This window comes from Hemiscyllium ocellatum, chromosome X (genome assembly GCF_020745735.1).
Source record: "Hemiscyllium ocellatum isolate sHemOce1 chromosome X, sHemOce1.pat.X.cur, whole genome shotgun sequence".
Taxonomy (NCBI): domain Eukaryota; kingdom Metazoa; phylum Chordata; class Chondrichthyes; order Orectolobiformes; family Hemiscylliidae; genus Hemiscyllium; species Hemiscyllium ocellatum.
In genome coordinates this window covers 8,900,643-8,917,989 of record NC_083453.1, presented here as the reverse complement: position 1 = coordinate 8,917,989, position 17,347 = coordinate 8,900,643, and the positions used below count along the sequence as shown (strand labels likewise).

General features: G+C 41.5%; 1 protein-coding gene across 6 annotated transcripts in view; it reads left to right on the top strand.

The window, feature by feature from the left end:
- LOC132805866 (R3H domain-containing protein 2) overlaps nt 1-15,688 on the top strand; it is a 273,216-nt gene extending 257,528 nt beyond the window's left edge. For 5 of the 6 annotated variants that reach the window (XM_060821189.1, XM_060821193.1, XM_060821191.1 and 2 more), the window contains 5 exons: nt 1,351-1,520; nt 5,735-5,879; nt 6,297-6,397; nt 8,618-8,702; nt 14,994-15,688. In XM_060821189.1, coding sequence (XP_060677172.1) covers nt 1,351-1,520; nt 5,735-5,879; nt 6,297-6,397; nt 8,618-8,702; nt 14,994-15,334 — 842 coding nt within the window. In that variant the 3' untranslated portion in view covers nt 15,335-15,688. The remainder of the gene's footprint in view (nt 1-1,350; nt 1,521-5,734; nt 5,880-6,296; nt 6,398-8,617; nt 8,703-14,993) is intronic. The other variant, XM_060821190.1, reaches the window with a different exon arrangement.
- Nucleotides 15,689-17,347: the final 1,659 nt, after the last annotated feature.

The window sequence follows — 17,347 nt, the reverse complement described above, 5'->3', positions numbered from 1 at the left end:
TAACCTTAATAAATCCAGAAGTTGCAATCCAAGTAGCCTTTTAGCTAAAGTACTGCTGTAATTGGAACATTCTCACTGGTAAACTGGAGCTTACTAATGTCTTGAAGTTCAGAGAAATCGAACTGATGTTGGGCAACAAGCAATAGAGTTAAAGTCATCTGTTGACATTCTTGAGATGAGTGCTGTCAAAGTAGTTTCTGGCATCTAGGTTGCAAGTCTCTGAGATACTATCATGTGAACGCATAAATCACTGGCATCAGCACCTGCAACCGTTTAATTATCTGCTGAGGGATATGCACCATCAAGATGAGCAGAAACCCAAAAGATGAGCAGATATGCATGCCCTCCAGTACTTGTTATGGATCAGCAGGGAAATATTTTGTAATTAAGGCTGGGATGATTGCAATCTTAAATTCACTTTAAATTTTGGCTGGATTTTACCTGAAGACAGCACCAAATTAATACCAGGACAGACTTTGTTGAATAAATAAGTGTGTGAATCACACATTGTTATTAATGCGCAAATCAGCCACATGTCGCGAGAAAGAGCTACGTCGTTGAATTGCAAATCACCACAGGTTTTGCGGTACTGCAGTAATTCTTGACTTTTTGACTAACCTGACCAATCTTCTATTCCAGCGGTGAGGAGACTTAACATATTGCTTTCCAACAGGCTTTGAGTTGCTTATGCACGGTATTTCATTTTGTGACCTTCTGCATCTTTACAACCAGTTCTTTTTGTTCTGTAACCAGACCCTTGAACGTAATAGTCAAGAAAGCATCATGTTGAACAGTTCCAAATGTGCCTCGATATACCGGCACTATAAAAGGTGGTATTTTTTTCACTGAGCACAGAAAGCAGGCTTTAGTCTGTGTCGAGTCAATTCTCTGGTTTCAGGTTCAGTCTAATGTAATGTTCAACTTTTAAAAGAAATTATGATTATCTGTAAGATGACTTTTCAAATTGGCCATTAAAATTAAAACAAATCTATATTTATGGAAGTCCAATATTGAAGTTTTTACTTTTATTCCCATTACCTTCGTTGGCCATTTACTGACTTGGACAGATAAAGATATGACTAGGTTTCCAAAATGTTTGCAAATATAACTTGATCATGGATGCTATTAAAATTGACTCACTACACTTGAATGACTCTGTGGCTGATCCTTTTGGATAATATTTTGCAACAGCAAGTATCTTCAGACCCTTCCTCAAGAGGTGAGTATGTTTTAAATTAAGGTTCTCAAACCGGTATTTGGTAGAAATTGGTTACGATCTATTACATTGAAGCTTCCTGTGCAACTTTTTCCATGAAGGTTGACTGAGCCTTTTTCTCCCCCCATTCTCAGGTGTGCCAGCACCCAGTCATGGAGTTGTGGTCATGCAACTGAGTGTGCCTAATGGCCCTCAGCCTCCTCAACCTCCCTTGTTACCACAGTGGAACCAATGTAAATATTATAGTGTGGAGCAGCGAGGGCAGAAACCCACTGAACTTTACAGCCCTGACAACCCAACACAGGTACTCTGATCATCTTGAATTCTATACTTGATACAGTTGTGTGATATGGTTCATGCTGCTACCTATCTGAGACATTTGCCTTGTGTTTGTACTGATTGTACTAATGACAACATAATCTTGAGATAGTAAATTCTAACCCTTGCACGGCAGCACTTGAATTGCTCGATCAGATACTCGTAAGTGCTCCACGTGTGTAATGATGGGTATATGCATTGACCAGAGATCGTATGTGTTCGTATTCTGCATGTCAGAGACTGGCCTGAAAATGGCCAGGCTAACCTTTTCATTCTGAACTTCTGACTTCCTGAAAAAAAGCACTCTCAGCTGATTTAGATCCCAGATTTGAGAAGATTGCTCCACTTCTAAATGGGATAGTGAGAACTCTACAGAAGAAAGAGGGTCAGGTTAGCAATGCTAGGTTACATAGAAAAGTATTTTAGTTTTCAGTTGATGTTTCAATAATGAAGTTAAAGAAGCCAAAATTATTTGCCTCTGGCTCTCCTGAATTACACTGATATTGTTGACAACTTAAAAGTTACGCTTTATGGTCTCAGTTAGGTCATTTATTTTGATTCTGTATTTGTTCCTTTTTAAATCAATAAATAAGAGTTATACTTTTACTGTAATAAGAAAGCAGAGACCTTTTTTGTGCCATTAACCACCTGCTAGTGCTGCTTCCCAGACTGGTGTTTTTGGAAGTCGCAATAATTTTGTTTAGCAGCAGAAGAGAAGGTTGGAAAAAAAAATCTGATCAAAGAATTCAAAACCATGAGCGACCTGGACAGAGTAAATAAGGAGAAAAATGTTCCCACTTGTGAAAGGATCAAGCAAAAGAGGGCATAGATTTAAAGTGATGAGTAAAAGAAACAAAAGCAATCTGAAGAAAAGCTATTTCAGGCAGTAAGAGCTTAAGAATGCACTTCCTTGAGGGAGGTTCGGTTGAGGTATCCAAAAGGGAATTAGGTAGTGATTTGAAAAGGGAGAATGTGCAGTATGGAGAGAAGATGGAAGAATGGCACTAAGTGATTGGAGAGATGGTGCGGGCGTGTTGTGCCAAATGCTTGTTCCCCTGTGCTATAACAATTTTGTAATATTTGGTGATATGTTCAGTAAAGATACATTGTCTGTTGTGTGCACCATTATTGGGAGAGTATAATCACATTGTGATAGATTTTGAAGTACAAGGTTTCCAATGTAAATGGGATGTAGATATTTATTCTAATATAAAATTAAGGTCAGGTTATATGACTTTGAAAAGGAGACTAAATGATGTCAGTTTGCCCTGGTCCACGAGATCCTTCACTGGATTTTCACCCTTCAGTTTGACTTCCTGTATACAGAGCCATATAACTTTCATTTTAAAAATGAAGCAAATAAGTATTTCATTTTCTGATTGTCAAGTATAGTCACTATTCCCCTTAGCAATCAGACCAATACGGCAGCAAACAGCTTTCCTGTTCTTTTTACTTGACAGCAACAATATCTACGCTTTTACTCACGCTGTATACGGCATATGCCATGGCCCTGACATTAGTCCTCTTTTGTCCTGTTAAAGAACACACTACCGTTGTGAAATTATGTTTTGCCTCATTTATCTTTTGGGCTACTGAAGTCTATTATTTTTAACTGGTCTTCTACAATATAAGCCATAGCTCCAGTAAAATTTCTCAGATAGTATGTTTGTGATGTTGTCTGGCTATAAGGGGAGATGAGGTACTTCTCCACCTGAAGGGAGAGAATGGCAGGTAAACTTTCTGTACCAACTGTGGTATACTCCTGTACACTTAGTTGCTCAGAGGCAATCTAGAAAGAGGTCACTCTCATACCTCTTCATCCAGTGGATAGTGAATTGAGAAGCTGAAGGGCAACAGCATTCTTTTGCCTTCAAATTGAACTAGTTTGGTTTACTTTAAGGTGAGAAGTAGGCATTTTAACTCCTCAAACCTGTTCTGCCATTCAGTGAGATCATGGCTCGCTTGCAGCCGAACTCCGTGTCCCTACTTTCATTTCAGAACCCTTGATACCTTTGGTCAGCAAAAGAATTTTGAAATTGACATTAATACAAACAATTGATCAAAAACATCAAAAACGTTTTATGTAAGAGTTCCAAGCTTTCTGATTTCCTAAATACTCAAAGGAATGGAGCAAGAAAAATATCCCATTGTTTCTCTGTGTTCCATGTTATTTTGCTAGTGAATCTTTTGCACTATTTTTCACAATGAGTTCATGTGACATTATGGTAGGGTTTGGATATATGGGACTATATTGAAATTTATTTTCAATTAATTCAATACATAAATATGTCTGTAAACCATGTAAATTACCTTCTGCAAACCCCCCCCCCCCCCATTCCAGTTTTTACTTTCCACACTTTTTTCTTTCTCCTTTGAGAAATAGTGGGAAAGCTTTTGAAAAGATGAGCAGGCAGATGATTACATGTTCTTTCTGTGGCTAATGGCTAACCAGTCCTGGAACTCTCAGCTTCTGGTTTTAAGGCAAAGGGGTTACAAAGCTTCCACGTGTCTCAGCTGGTTGATAAATCAGCTTTTAGCAAAACATTTAATTTGAAATAACATAAAACTGTGTGCAGGAATTTAAGCATTTAACTTCTCCTCCAAGTCACTGCTATTCAGTCCTTATGAGAATTGAGAACTGTAACAGTTCTGAAAGTATTTTTGGTAGTTACTACAATGAAACCACCTTCACCTTTATTGATGTTGCAAACCCTGTCAATGAGAATAGTTTTATCATGATGACAAAACCAGTAGATAAATGCATTAACTTGAAGGAGTACATTTTTGACAATCCTCTCCTCTTGATGCTTTAAATGAAGTCATTATTGTCATTTTAGTTGTTTTTCTGGGAGTATGGGAAGTTTGTTGTCAATGATGCAGTATATTGCACCTTTGGAGCGAGCTCTATAGTTTATTCAGTGAAGCATCGCTCAGGAAGTGACAGCTTATGATATGTTAGGAATTATGAAAGCTGGGAGGCTATTGCACACCTTTTTTTTAAATTGAGTCTTCGCTGTATTACTGAGTAAATGGTGAAATAATATACCTCAGGTTAGTTAAAGTACATTGCTGCCTTTGTGAGATGTCATTCGTGCTGTCCCCTACAGCAGCATAAAGCCTTTTTTTTAGTTTGGTTCATGCCATGTTGGCCAATGAAGTCACCAATTCAGGTCCCAGTGTTGGCACCCCACATTCAGTCAACCTGACATTGCTAGCTGGAGATTTACCAGTCTTTCCAGCTTTTGTGCAATGATTCAATTTTCAATCCTTGCACTTTTTTGCAGTGAGCAGTTAAGTTTACCATCTCTGATAGTATTTCTCGATGTGTGATATGCTTGCTATGCCAGTGACTCTGATCTGAAAGTGTTGTATAGTAGGAATCATAGATAGACAGATACAGGAGATACATGGAAGCCAATACTGAGGGGGAGACTTCATGTTGTGGTATGAGGAAATGGGACTGGTTCCACTGCCTGCAGCAACATACTGCAGGCCCTTATGCTGCTTTAGTGAATACACTCCCCAGAACCAGATGGGTGCCATATTTATAAAAGGCTATCATGACATTACATAATTGTAGATATTTTTAATCAACATGTCCAGATGAGTTATCCCATAACTCTGGAGCAGGTGAACTCCGGTCTCCTGCCTCGAAGATATGGACATTACCACAGCAGCACAAGTGGAGGGACGCTAAGATAATTCAGTCACATTTTAAAGTTGGTCACTTTTTCATTTTCAATATATTATGATTTGATATTAAACTAGCAAAAATTAAGGAAATCTGAGGAACAGAATTAGAGTAGGTTGGAGTATAGGAAGTTATCTGGAATGAGAAAGCTGGGAGATTTAAAACACATACAGTGCCACCTCTCTTAGGGAATGTTATTACAATGCGGTGAGTTTATTTCGGAAGTTTCCATTGTTAATTTTGATACTGAGGTTTACAATGGAAAAACGTGACACAATAGTGTGACAGTGGGATGTGCAGACAGACACAGAGGTCGTCCCTTTTACCCCACAAAGTGGAAAGTAATCTGGGTCAGCTCTATGGAATTCTCTAAGTTGTTAATTGCCAGTATAGACATTTAACCGATAATAAAGTTCCTGACGTATTTCCTGGTATTCTATCAATCTAGAGAAGTCAGGTAAACCTGCTTATTTGTCATTGCTATTGACAGTTGACATTTATTTCCTCAGGTCAATGCCCAACTAAACAGTCCTCTTAACTCTCCAACTCAGTCGCCAACACCATCTCCAGTGACAAATGTGACAAATGTCTGTCCTGCTCTAGCACCACTGCCACTTATTGCCCAGTTCTCCAGACCTGTGGGTCCAGCACAAGGTGAATACTTCTCCAGATAACATTTTTGAAATATTTTGATGTTTTTGTATTTAACAATTCTTATAATGCACAGACTGTTTATGTACGCAATGTATTAATTACCTCACTTCATAGTGATAGAGTAAGTTGTAGGAATGGCATTCATTTAAAGTTACTGCAGCTTGTTATAATTAACACAGTTACCTGTTCCTGCTTACTGTTATGGATACTTCCTAATTATATTCAGTGCTGTAACTGGAAGGTGAGTAATGTCAACTGAACGTAGCGTCTCAAACTTTTTAGATGTCTTAACAGACTGTAGCTTTGTATGTTTCTCTCCACTGAGGGATGGTATCCCACTTTCTGTGCTTTGGGCGCAAGTTGCAAACTTAAGTTGTTGAGCATGCTTGCAAAGTCAACGTCTCTTTTCTTGAATAGGTGACACTCGTTATTCTTTACTTGGCCAGCCTTTGCAGTACAACCTTCCTGTATGCCCACCTCCAGTAATCCATGGACAATGCCAGTATTCAACTCATCAGGTATGAAATGGAAAAGAATGAGGGGAAAGCACTACTTCAGTCGTTTAGGGTTGGTTTTGGTTTGAGTTTTGTACTGGAGGGGTACAGTGTCATCTATTAGACTCTGTGGACATCATCTGCTTAGCACCCAGACAACAATGTCATCTTGATATTGCAACTAGGAAGTGCCACGCATGATAAGCTCCAGGCTACATGCCAGTTTGTTTTACCTTGGTTAAAGTGTTACTGTTTCTCAATAGGTTCCTCTTAGCAAGGTTTAATAAGATATGCTATTGGATAAGTATTTGCCCATTTCTCCTGTGCACTAGTTGATGCTAAATATTTTCTAAACTATCTCTGTGAATGAGTACCGGAGTTACCCAGTGGATGGGCATATTGATCATAGGAGCATCCAGGACGTCATTCAATTGGATGCTGTTGGAGGGAGTGAAAAGGAATATGGTACTGATAGGGGACAGTACAGTCTGGGGATAGATACTTCTCATTGCAGCCGTAACTGGGAATTCCCATGGTTGAGTTGCTTGCCCGGCGGGGGGTCAAAGTGAAGAACATAGAATCCCTACAGTGTGGAAGCAGGCCATTTAGCCCATTGACTCTTACACCAACCCTCCAAAGAGCATCCCACCCAGACCTACCCTATCCCTGTAACACCATATTTCAGCTAACTTGAACATCTTTGGATAGTGGGAGGAAACCAGAGCACCCGGAGGAAACCCACACAGACACGGGGAGAATATGCAAACTCCACACAGTCACCCGAGGCAGGAATTGAACCCAGGTCCCTGGCGCTGTGAGGCAGCAGTGCTAACCACTGAGCCACCATGCCTCCCCATCTCTTCATGGCGACCAGGAGCAGGAGCGTCCAGTTAGTACAATCCATGTGGGAACCAACCACATAGGTGGACCTGGGATAATGATCTGCTGGGACAATTTGAGGAGTCGGGGTTTAAATTAAAGCGTGGACTCTCTGGATTGTTGCCTGAGCCACATGCAAAGAGGTTGGTAGGCTGTAACTAGTGGAGCGCGCAGGGATTAGACTTGTTCCCCACTGTCTGGCTATGAATCCAAGCAGTAATTGTTTCTCTACCTATCTCAACATTGAAATTGTTGACTCCACTAATTTTCTCTGTCTTCAGTTTATTCTTGGAGCCTCGACTTTTTAATATGTGTTAATGACTTAGGTGACGAAACCAAGCGTAATGTATTTAAATTTGCCAGTGATACAAAGCTAGGTGGAAATGTAAAGCTGCATGGAGCTATAGAAAGGGTAAGTGTCTGAGCAACAACATGACAGATGGAGTGTAATGTGGGGAAGTGTGAGGTATTCACTTTGGTTTTAAGAATAGAAAAGTAGTTTTTTTTTCAGTGGAGTAAAAAGTTTCTTAATATTGATGTTCATACAAGGAACATCAAAAATTATATACTCCAAACAAGAAAGAAAGCAGATGGTATGTTGAGCTTTATTGCAAGGGGACAGGAGAATAAGGGCAAATTAGTCTTGCTACAGTTGTAGAAGGATTTGGTGAGACCACACTTGCAATTCTATGCACAGTTTTGGTCTCCATATTTAAGGAAGAATATATTTGCTTTGGATACAGTACAGAGAAGATTCACTCAATTGGATGATTTCCTATGATGAGAGGCTGAGTAAATTGGGTCATTATTCTCTAGAGTTCAGAAGAAATGAGAGGTGATCTCATTGAAACATGCTAGATTCAGGAAGACCTTTTATACGGAAAATTCTAAGTGAATGTTTCATCTCGTGAGGGAATCTTGAAAAAGGAAGCACAGTTTCAGAGTAAAGGGGTCTCCCGCTTATGATAGAGATAAGGACCAATTTCTCCTTTGAGAAGGGTGTTTATCTGCAAACGTAGTGAAGGCTGAGTCATCAGCTATGTTGAAGGCAGCTTTTTGATCTGCAAGGGAGTCAAAGGTTATTCGGAAGGCAGGGAAGGATAAAGTTAAAAATCTCACAACACGAGGTTATAGTCCAACAGATTTATTTGGAAGTACAAGCTTTTGGAGTGCTGCTCCTTCATCAGGGAGGGAACAGGCAGTGGAGTGGAAGTAAAGCCACAAATCAGATCAGCCATGATCTTTCTGACTGGTCTACTCCGGCTCCTTATTTTTTAGAGATCTTATCTTCTTCCTTTTGTAAGCTGCTACTGATCTTTACGTGCTGTACTATAGTATAATTCTGTGGTTTATTTTATTTGAAAGGGTCCATGCAGTACAAAACACACTAAACGAGGAAAGAAGCCAACCCTGAAATCAGCGTCTACCGACCTTGGCACAGGTGATGTTGGTTAGTATCTGAACCATTGCAGAAAGTATGTAAATGGGTTAGTTTTCTGGTGAAGGTTTTCCAGGCTGAAAGTGAGACTATTAAAAGCTGAATCACTGTTCATGTTGTAGTGCCTACTGATCATTTGTGGTCTTTATTTGAATAATAGATTTGAATTATCCAGTAATTTCAGCTAAACAATGTAAATGAAACAGCAAAGTAGCAACATTTTGAAAAGAGGAATTAAATATTTTGGTAGGAGTTGACATTTAATGACCTGAGCAAAATCTAGAGACCTGTCCCCCCTGTCTGGCTCTGAGCCCCAACAGTAATTGTTTCCCCACATATCTCAACATTGGAGTTGTTGACTCCACTAATTTTCTCTGTCTTAATTTTATTCCTCATTGTCTCCCTGTACTGTGCATTCTTAACCCTTTCACGATTAAGTTTACTTGTTAAACTTGTTCACCCACTTGCATAATCAACCTAATTCACTCTGCAATCAACTGTATCCACTTGCTGTACTACTTTCCCTATGTCAGTGTTGTCTCAAATTTAACAAGCGTACCTTTACTTTCTGCAGCAAGGTCATTTATTTATGTTAAAAATCACACCGCCAGGTTATAGTCCGACAGGTTTATTCAGAAGCGCTAGCTTTCGGAGCGTTGCTCCTTCCTCGGGTCTGAATAAACCTGTTGGACTATAACTTTGTCCACCCCAGTCCAGCACCAGCGCCACTGCATCATTTATGTGGATGAGTAACAGAAGTGTGAGAATGGTGGTACTCCAATATCTGTATGACACTACACCTTTCCTTGACCCACTTGTGCTTAGATTTTTGGATTTGTATTATTTTAACACCAGCAGTAACCTATTTAAAGTAATGGCTTAATAAAGCAACGTGGCTCGGACATTGTCAAAAGTTTGCTGAAAATCCAAATCTATGTCCATTTTTTATTTAGTTTTACCCTTTTGAAGATGTTATAAAAGCTTTGACACAGCAAATCAGTCCGTGCTCATTCTTTCTTGTACAGATACTTTTCTGTGCTAAAGGTTAGGCTGGTTTCCATTACAGTACTCATTAAATATAGCTAATGAACCAGTTACCTGAGTTAAGTTTATCCCTTTTTTTTCCAGAAGGTACTATGCTTTCTGCAAACTATCTTGGGAGCGGCACGGTGGCACGGTGGCACAGTGGGCGGCACGGTGGCACAGTGGTTAGCACTGCTGCCTCACAGCGCCTGTAGACCCGGGTTCAATTCCCGACTCAGGCGACTGACTGTGTGGAGTTTGCACGTTCTCCCCGTGTCTGCGTGGGTTTCCTCCGGGTGCTCCGGTTTCCTCCCACAGTCACAAAGATGTGCGGGTCAGGTGAATTGGCCATGCTAAATTGCCCATAGTGTTAGGTAAAGGGGTAAATGTAGGGGTATGGGTGGGTTGCGCTTCGGCGGGTCGGTGTGGACTTGTTGGGCCGAAGGGCCTGTTTCCACACTGTAAGTCTAATCTAAGTCTAATCTAAAAAAAAAGCACTTCTGGTACAGGTACCCAATACATTTTCCTTGGCTCGAGCAAACACCCAATAAATTTCACATTCGCCTCCATCTGCGCACTCTAATGTATAATTTGAAGGCTGGATGGTGTGGCTATAGGGGAAAGTTATGTAAGATTCATCTCATTTCTTATTCCTGATCTGTGTGTATTTGTGTTGCGTTATTATAGCCTGTCACTTTAACAATCCGTAACCTCACTCTTTTGCTAACTCACTAAAACCTGGTTAAATTGGCTCCTTTTAAAACATATTTTGGGACATATCCCCAAAGGAGGGAACCTTTTTAAATTAGTCTTGTTGTAACCAACCTAGGGGGCAGGTGAATAAAGAAAGGGAGTCTGTTCATCCCTCCTCAGTTGGTACTGAACAATTTGGAGTATCTGTCTGGAACAAGAATAATTTGGGCACCCTAACCTGGGGTGTGGTCATAACATTTGGAAATATATCACCATTCCTTCAGTGTCACTGGGTTCAAATCCCGGACAGCCCTCACTAGCCGCAATGTGGATGTCCCTCCACCTTAACGAGTGCGGCAATTCAAGGATGCAGCTTCTCGAGGACACTGAGCAATGGGGAACAAATGCTGGCCCAGGCAGCAACATTCACATCCCACAAAAGAACAAAAAAACTTTCAGCGACAACATGCCATTAAATTGGAAAAGGGGGCATTGGAAGCAGAATGAAAGAAATAAACATTAATATTAATTTATGGTGAATATGTGTTGATTTAAATTGTGTGCAGCCTGTGTGGGGACTGTTGGCTTGTTGCACAACTGCACTGCTTATTCAGAGTGTTGCTAGTGAGTGCTCCAAACCAAGATATGGGGAGCTTTACACAGAAAACTCTTGTGTTCCTCAAGTTACTGAATTGCCTCATAATACTTATGGGGTACTCAACTGATCTCATGTTATTTCTGCAAATGACTCCCAGATTGAATGACCCTATTTTTTTGGCTCTGCTCACAGAAATAACTTTTATAAATTTGTATTTGTGTAAATGTCTTCAATGGAAAATGGTTGTACAAGGTATCCTGGTTCAGTTCATTTCTGCATGCCAACAACTGAGCCAAAAGTGCTGTTCCTGCCTCATTGTGGCAAATGGTGTTATATGCACTGACGTGTTATAAACTGTCAAGGCCAACTCTACAATCTTCATTCCACATTTTCCACGCAGCCCACAACAAAGTGGATCCAAACGAGTTTCTGAAGAAGTTATACCAGACTTGAAATGTTAGCTGCATTTCTCTCTCCACAAGTGCTGCCAGATCTACTGAATTTGCCCAGCATTCCCTGCTTTTATAACAAAAGAGGATTGTGGAACTTCATAGGTTTTGTGATCTACTCCTTTAATCTGATGAAGATTTCTAAAGCTTACATTATCATGTTTGAGTTCATGTTTGCTATATCATCAGTATCTCTGCAGCAGTTGGTATCTGTGGATCTTCAGTGAATAGTCTGGTGCACTATATACAGGGTAGGAAGGAAGTCCTAATTCCTCTGGGCTATTTACTGAAGTTTATAATACAGGGTGGAAAATATCTGTGCCGTGATGTTTAACAAAGTTATTCAGTTTCTCCAGAATACCTCCAGAATTTCCCAGTTAATTTTAAACCTCTCTTGAAGCCATATTGCGGTTATTTTTTGTTCTGACTGTGATTGTGCTTGTTTATGAATATCCTATTCATGCAACCCATCCACCACTTTAGACATTCACTCCCTCCCCCCACCGACGCTCAGTAGCAGCAGTGTGTACCATCTCCAAGATGCACTGCAGCAATTCACCAAAGGTTCTTAGGCAACCTCTTCTAAACCCATGACCACTACCATCTAGAAGGATAAGGACAGCAGATGCATGGGAAGACCACCTGCAGGTTTCCCTCCAAGGCCCTCACCATCCTGATTTGGAAATATGTCGCTGTCCCTTCACTGTCACTGGATCAAGATCCTGGAATTCCCTCCCTAAGAGTATTGTGCATCTACCTACAGTATGTGGAATGCAGTGGTTCAAGAAAGCAGCTCACGACCACATTCTCACGAGGCAACGAATGTTGATCTTGTTCTCAGCTCTCATACACTAATTTTTTTTGAAAACCTATGTGGAAATTGGAATACTATTAGCATTCACTCGTTAAGAGCTGACAGCATCCACTCGGTGTCTTCTGGGGGAATGTACATTCAGGTTCGTTCCATGGAAGTCTGTTCTGTTTTGGCTTACAGACTCTCGGCTACAGCTCTGTTGTAGACAATTAGGAGAAAGTGAGGATTGCAGACGCTGGAGATCAGAGTCAAAACGGGTGTTGCTGGAAAAGCACAGCAAGTCAGGCAGTTCCAAGGAGCAGGAGAATCGACGTTTCCAGCATATGCTCTTCATCAGGAATGAGGATTCCTGATGAAGAGCGTATGCTGGAAACATCGATTCTCCTGCTCCTTGGAACTGCCTGACCTGCTGTGCTTTTCCAGCACCACACGTTTTGGCTCTTGTTGTAGACAATATCTATTTGATTTTGGATTCTGGAGTTTGATAGTCCTTGAGACATTATTAAAGTTCCAGCTCAAATTATTTCCATGTTTTATGAACAACATTTGGAAATAGTGCCATTTTCACTGTTCATAAAGCACCAAGTTACTCTGCCTTTTATACAGTGCAGCTTCAGAAGGCTGCACAGTTGTGTTTCCCAGGGTGGACAGACACAAGACAAATTGGTTTTGGCAGAGTGGCTAGCTCAGTGAATTGTTTATGTCTTAATGCTACTATAAGCTTGTGGATGAGGCTCAGGCACAGTCAAAGGCCATTTCCATGGCCTTATTCTTGGCACCTTTTTCATGTTACCGTTGATTGCATTTGTTACGTTGTCACGTTAATATTAATCCTTATATCTTTACTAAATATTCCTTTTCACAGTTGAGTGCAACACCACAAGTTGGGGCAAGGAAGTCTTCTTGCCAAACTCCCAAATCCTTCTCTATCATTCCTCGGTTTCATTCTCAATCCTGGAAATTAATTGGTCCAGGAGGTAGACTGCTGTTCCTGTCATTTCCCCAGTGACTTCTCTCTGTTACTGGTTCTTAATTCTAGTAATTTACAGCACAAAAACTCTTGCTTTTAAAAGAGTAAAAGGAAAATCAACTGTGGGAAAATGTCCCACTCCAGCACATTCCTTGGAAGATTTGTCTTGGCAGTCGTTCTGACACCTCTGAAAAGACTTTTCCCATTCTGAATTGACAATACTTTGGTGTGTTCTTGTGTGTGTGGAAGACTCTCGTTTTATCTGTCCAATCTAGAATCCTAGGAGTTTACTAAGCTTTGTGTACATGCCTGTCTGTCTGCTCCTTCCATCTACTTCTGCTGTCATTTCATTGAAGAGAATTGAAGTGCATATATAGAATGAGGACTTGTACAGATTTAAGATATGCTCACTAAAGTTTTGTAGCTCCAGCAATCGGAAAGTGACAGTCGATGCTTAATTTGCCATTGGTCAGATAACATTTGTATTTCTTTTTGGAGACAGTGCAATATCTAGATAAATGACCATATGAAAGGTCCATAACCTACCATTCATAGCTATTCTAATGCAAGCTCCTCCCAATTGTAACCAAATCGCTGGCTGATTTGGCATTTGCTGATCTCCGTTGCCTTGTGAATTGTAAAGTGTGCCGCTGTTAGCTGGTCTGTTTTGGTGAAGAGGGAGACCTGAAAATATGCAGTATCAACAAGCGATTGTTCGGATGTACTTGAAGCTGTATGGTGTGATCAGGCATAACCCCTGATGAGAATCAATCTTCTCATCTGTTTAGTGTGTTAGTATTTGTCAGACAATAAGAATCAAAAGATGTTCACATTGGTGTACAAATAAACGCTCCTGGAAATTAGACAAAAATTTAGCAGCAAATTATACGTTCATGTGCATGTCTTCTGTGCTCATTCCAGCAATGCACTGGAGCAACGTCAGTCTGCCAGGTATGTTTTGTTCAGCCTTTTGTGTAAATATTTATGCTGCTAGTTATGTTGTAAGATAGATATTGAGCAGCAGGGACAGCTAATTTGCAATGGCTTCACACTGTCCAACTAAAGTTTGATGCATGCACAAACATGGGATTGATTTTCAAATGTTGACTTGTCATGCAAAAGGGATGCCAGGTGACGGTGTGCACTGGGGCTTTCATTGCTCCTCAGAGAGGGGAGACTTGGCAGCCCACAACAGAAAGCTGAGCAATAGAATAGTTGTTGTTTTTGAAGTTGTGTTATCAGCCAATAATGAAATAAGTCATTCAGAGTGTATTGATGCCACTTCCCGTGATTAAAGGAAGGTGCATCTATTCCTATTGCTCAGCCCAAATGGTTTGCAGCCACTCTGGAGCTGTGCAATGTTCAGGCTGATTTAACCAATCTTAACTGTGCTTCATGTTTTAAATGAGTTTCTGCTCTTCAGCGATTTGTGGTATTTGTATAACAAGAATAATTTTATATTTGTATTTTCAGCTTGCGCCATGACAATTTAGCTTCTCAAATTCTCATAAATAGGACTACATCGATGAATGATTTTATACAGAACTTCATGATGGCAGTTTCATTCTCGATCTATCTTGTGTGAATAGAGCGAGCTGTTTTAAATTGGAGCCCAGCTGTATTACAATAAAGCTGAGCGGGATTCACAATGAATCATCTGTGAACCTAACGTCTGTTTGACACACTGGTGGGTAGTGACTGACTAAAATGGATGTCTCTTGGAACTACTTAGCATGTTTTCCTTTCTTTGTTTCAGTTGTCGGGCGAATTTTGGAGGTAACAGATCTTCCTGAAGGAATCACTCGCACTGAAGCAGACAAACTTTTCAGTCAACTTTCAATGTCTGGTGCCAAAATCCAGTGGCTGAAAGACTCTCAGCAACGCAGCAGTGGCTCTGGGGACTGTAACAGAGCGACCGAGAACTCAAAGAATGCCGGTGATCTAGCTGCACTTTATACGATAGTTGCCGTGTTCCCCTCGACCATGGCAGCTCAAAATGCAACTATCAGACTGAATAATTCAACAAACAGGTTTAAACTGCGAACAGCCAAGAGGAGCTATGATCTTCGCATTCTAGAAAGAGCCAGTTCCCAGTAGCCAATGGATATTTGAAAAGCCTTTTTTCTTCTCTCCTTTTGAATGACTGTATTGGCTTTGTTTTAAGTCAGCATTGTTCCTGTAGTGTATTGTTTTGTCCAAATATCACTTTAGACATAATTAAGGAAAGTTAGTGATCAGTTGGAAAAAAAAAGTTTGTTTTTCCCTCCCAAACTCCTGTTTTACACAGCCACACAACCCATGTGTATTCTTTCTGTTATAATTGTGCAAACGTATTCGAAGCTTATTTAAGTGACTCAAGCAGTTGACTGTGTATAGTCACGACAAATTTTATTTAACCTGTTTTTTTGATTTTAAATATAAAAGTTTGTCTGCCAGTCCAGACTCTCAATATCTTCTTTGTTTTAAATTGTATTTTATTTGCAAGGTGACACTGCTTGGCCGGACAGAAGAGTGATCTGACATTTTGGAAACTATCTAAAGGAAATAAGATGCAGCAATTTGCACTCAGGTCATCACCTTTAGTATAAAAACAACACAGCAAGGCATTCCATGGTGGACATGGGCAGGGAGAGAAATGACCAAAGATTGGTTGAGAAGATGACTTGGTGTCAGGGCGGTTTAGGCAAAGAGTTTCAGGAAGTCAAGCCAACGTTCTCCCAGCAATAGATTAGATTCGATTCCCTACAGTGTGGAAACAGGCCCTTCGGCCCCAACCAGTCCACACCCACCCAGACCAAATTCCCTCTAACGAATGCACCTACCTCTACAGGCAATTTAGCATGACCAATTCACCTTGACCTGCATATCTTTGAACTGTGGGAGGAAACCAGTGCACCCGGAGGAAATACATGCAGACACAGGGAGAATGTGCAAACTCCACACAGACAGTCCAAGGCTAGAATCGAACCTGGGTCCCTGGTGCTGGAAGGCAACAATGCTAACCACTGAGCCACCGTGCCGCCCCAATCGAAGCTGGGTCCCTGGCGCTGTGAGACAACAGTGCTACCACTGAGCCACCGTGCCGCCCCAATCGAACCTGGGTACCTGGCACTGTGAGACAACAGTGCTAACCACTGAGTCACCGTGCTGCCCCAATCGAACCTGGGCCCCTGGCGCTGTGAGTCAACAGTGCTAACCACTGAGCCACCGTGCCACCCCAATCGAACCTGGGTCCCTGGCGCTGTGAGACAACAGTGCTAACCACTGAGCCACCGTGCCGCCCCAATCGAACCCAGGTCCCTGGCGCTGTGAGACAACAGTGCTAACCACGGAGCCACCGTGCCGCCCCAATCGATCCTGGGTCCCTGGCGCTGTGAAACAACAGTTCTAACCACTGAGCCACCGTGCTGCCCCAATCGAACCCGGGTCCCTGGCACTGTGAGACAACAGTGCTAACCACTGAGCCACCGTGCTGCCCCAATCAAACCTGGGTCCCTGGTGCTGTGAGATAACAGTGCTAACCACTGAGACACCATGCTGCCCCATTGAACCCGCGTCCCTGGTGCTGTGAGGGAACAGTGCTAACCACTGAGCCACCGTGTGTGGGACAAAGGAAGAGACCGCTGCATCCAAAAGCCAGGGATAGAGTCTGTGGTCCAGTGAGTGTATGAGAGTACTCAAGGCTGGATGGGTTGCAGACAGAAAAGCTCGAGCAAAGCTGTGGAAGAATTTGAAAGATGAGATTAAATTCAGACATGAGAGCAAGATTCCACTGTCGGCTATGAAGGATTAAATGATGGGCAGGAGGAATTTGCTGTAAGATATGGGTGATGTGATTTTGGCCAGTTTTGGATGGTGGAGGATAGCTGAGGTTGGGGTGTAAGTAGACCCACTGCCCTGGTCGGGGATAGGATCTGGGCTTTGATTTTCATACCGATTTGAATCGGATGGCCACATCTTGCAATCCCAGCAGCACCTGGCAGCACAGGCTTGGTGTCTATGTCAGCAATCAAAGCCATGGCTTCGATCTTGCTGTATTCAGTTGATGGAAGTTGTGAGTTCTCCATGAGAGGACAGCACAAGACCGGATGGCCCCAGTGGTGGTTGTGG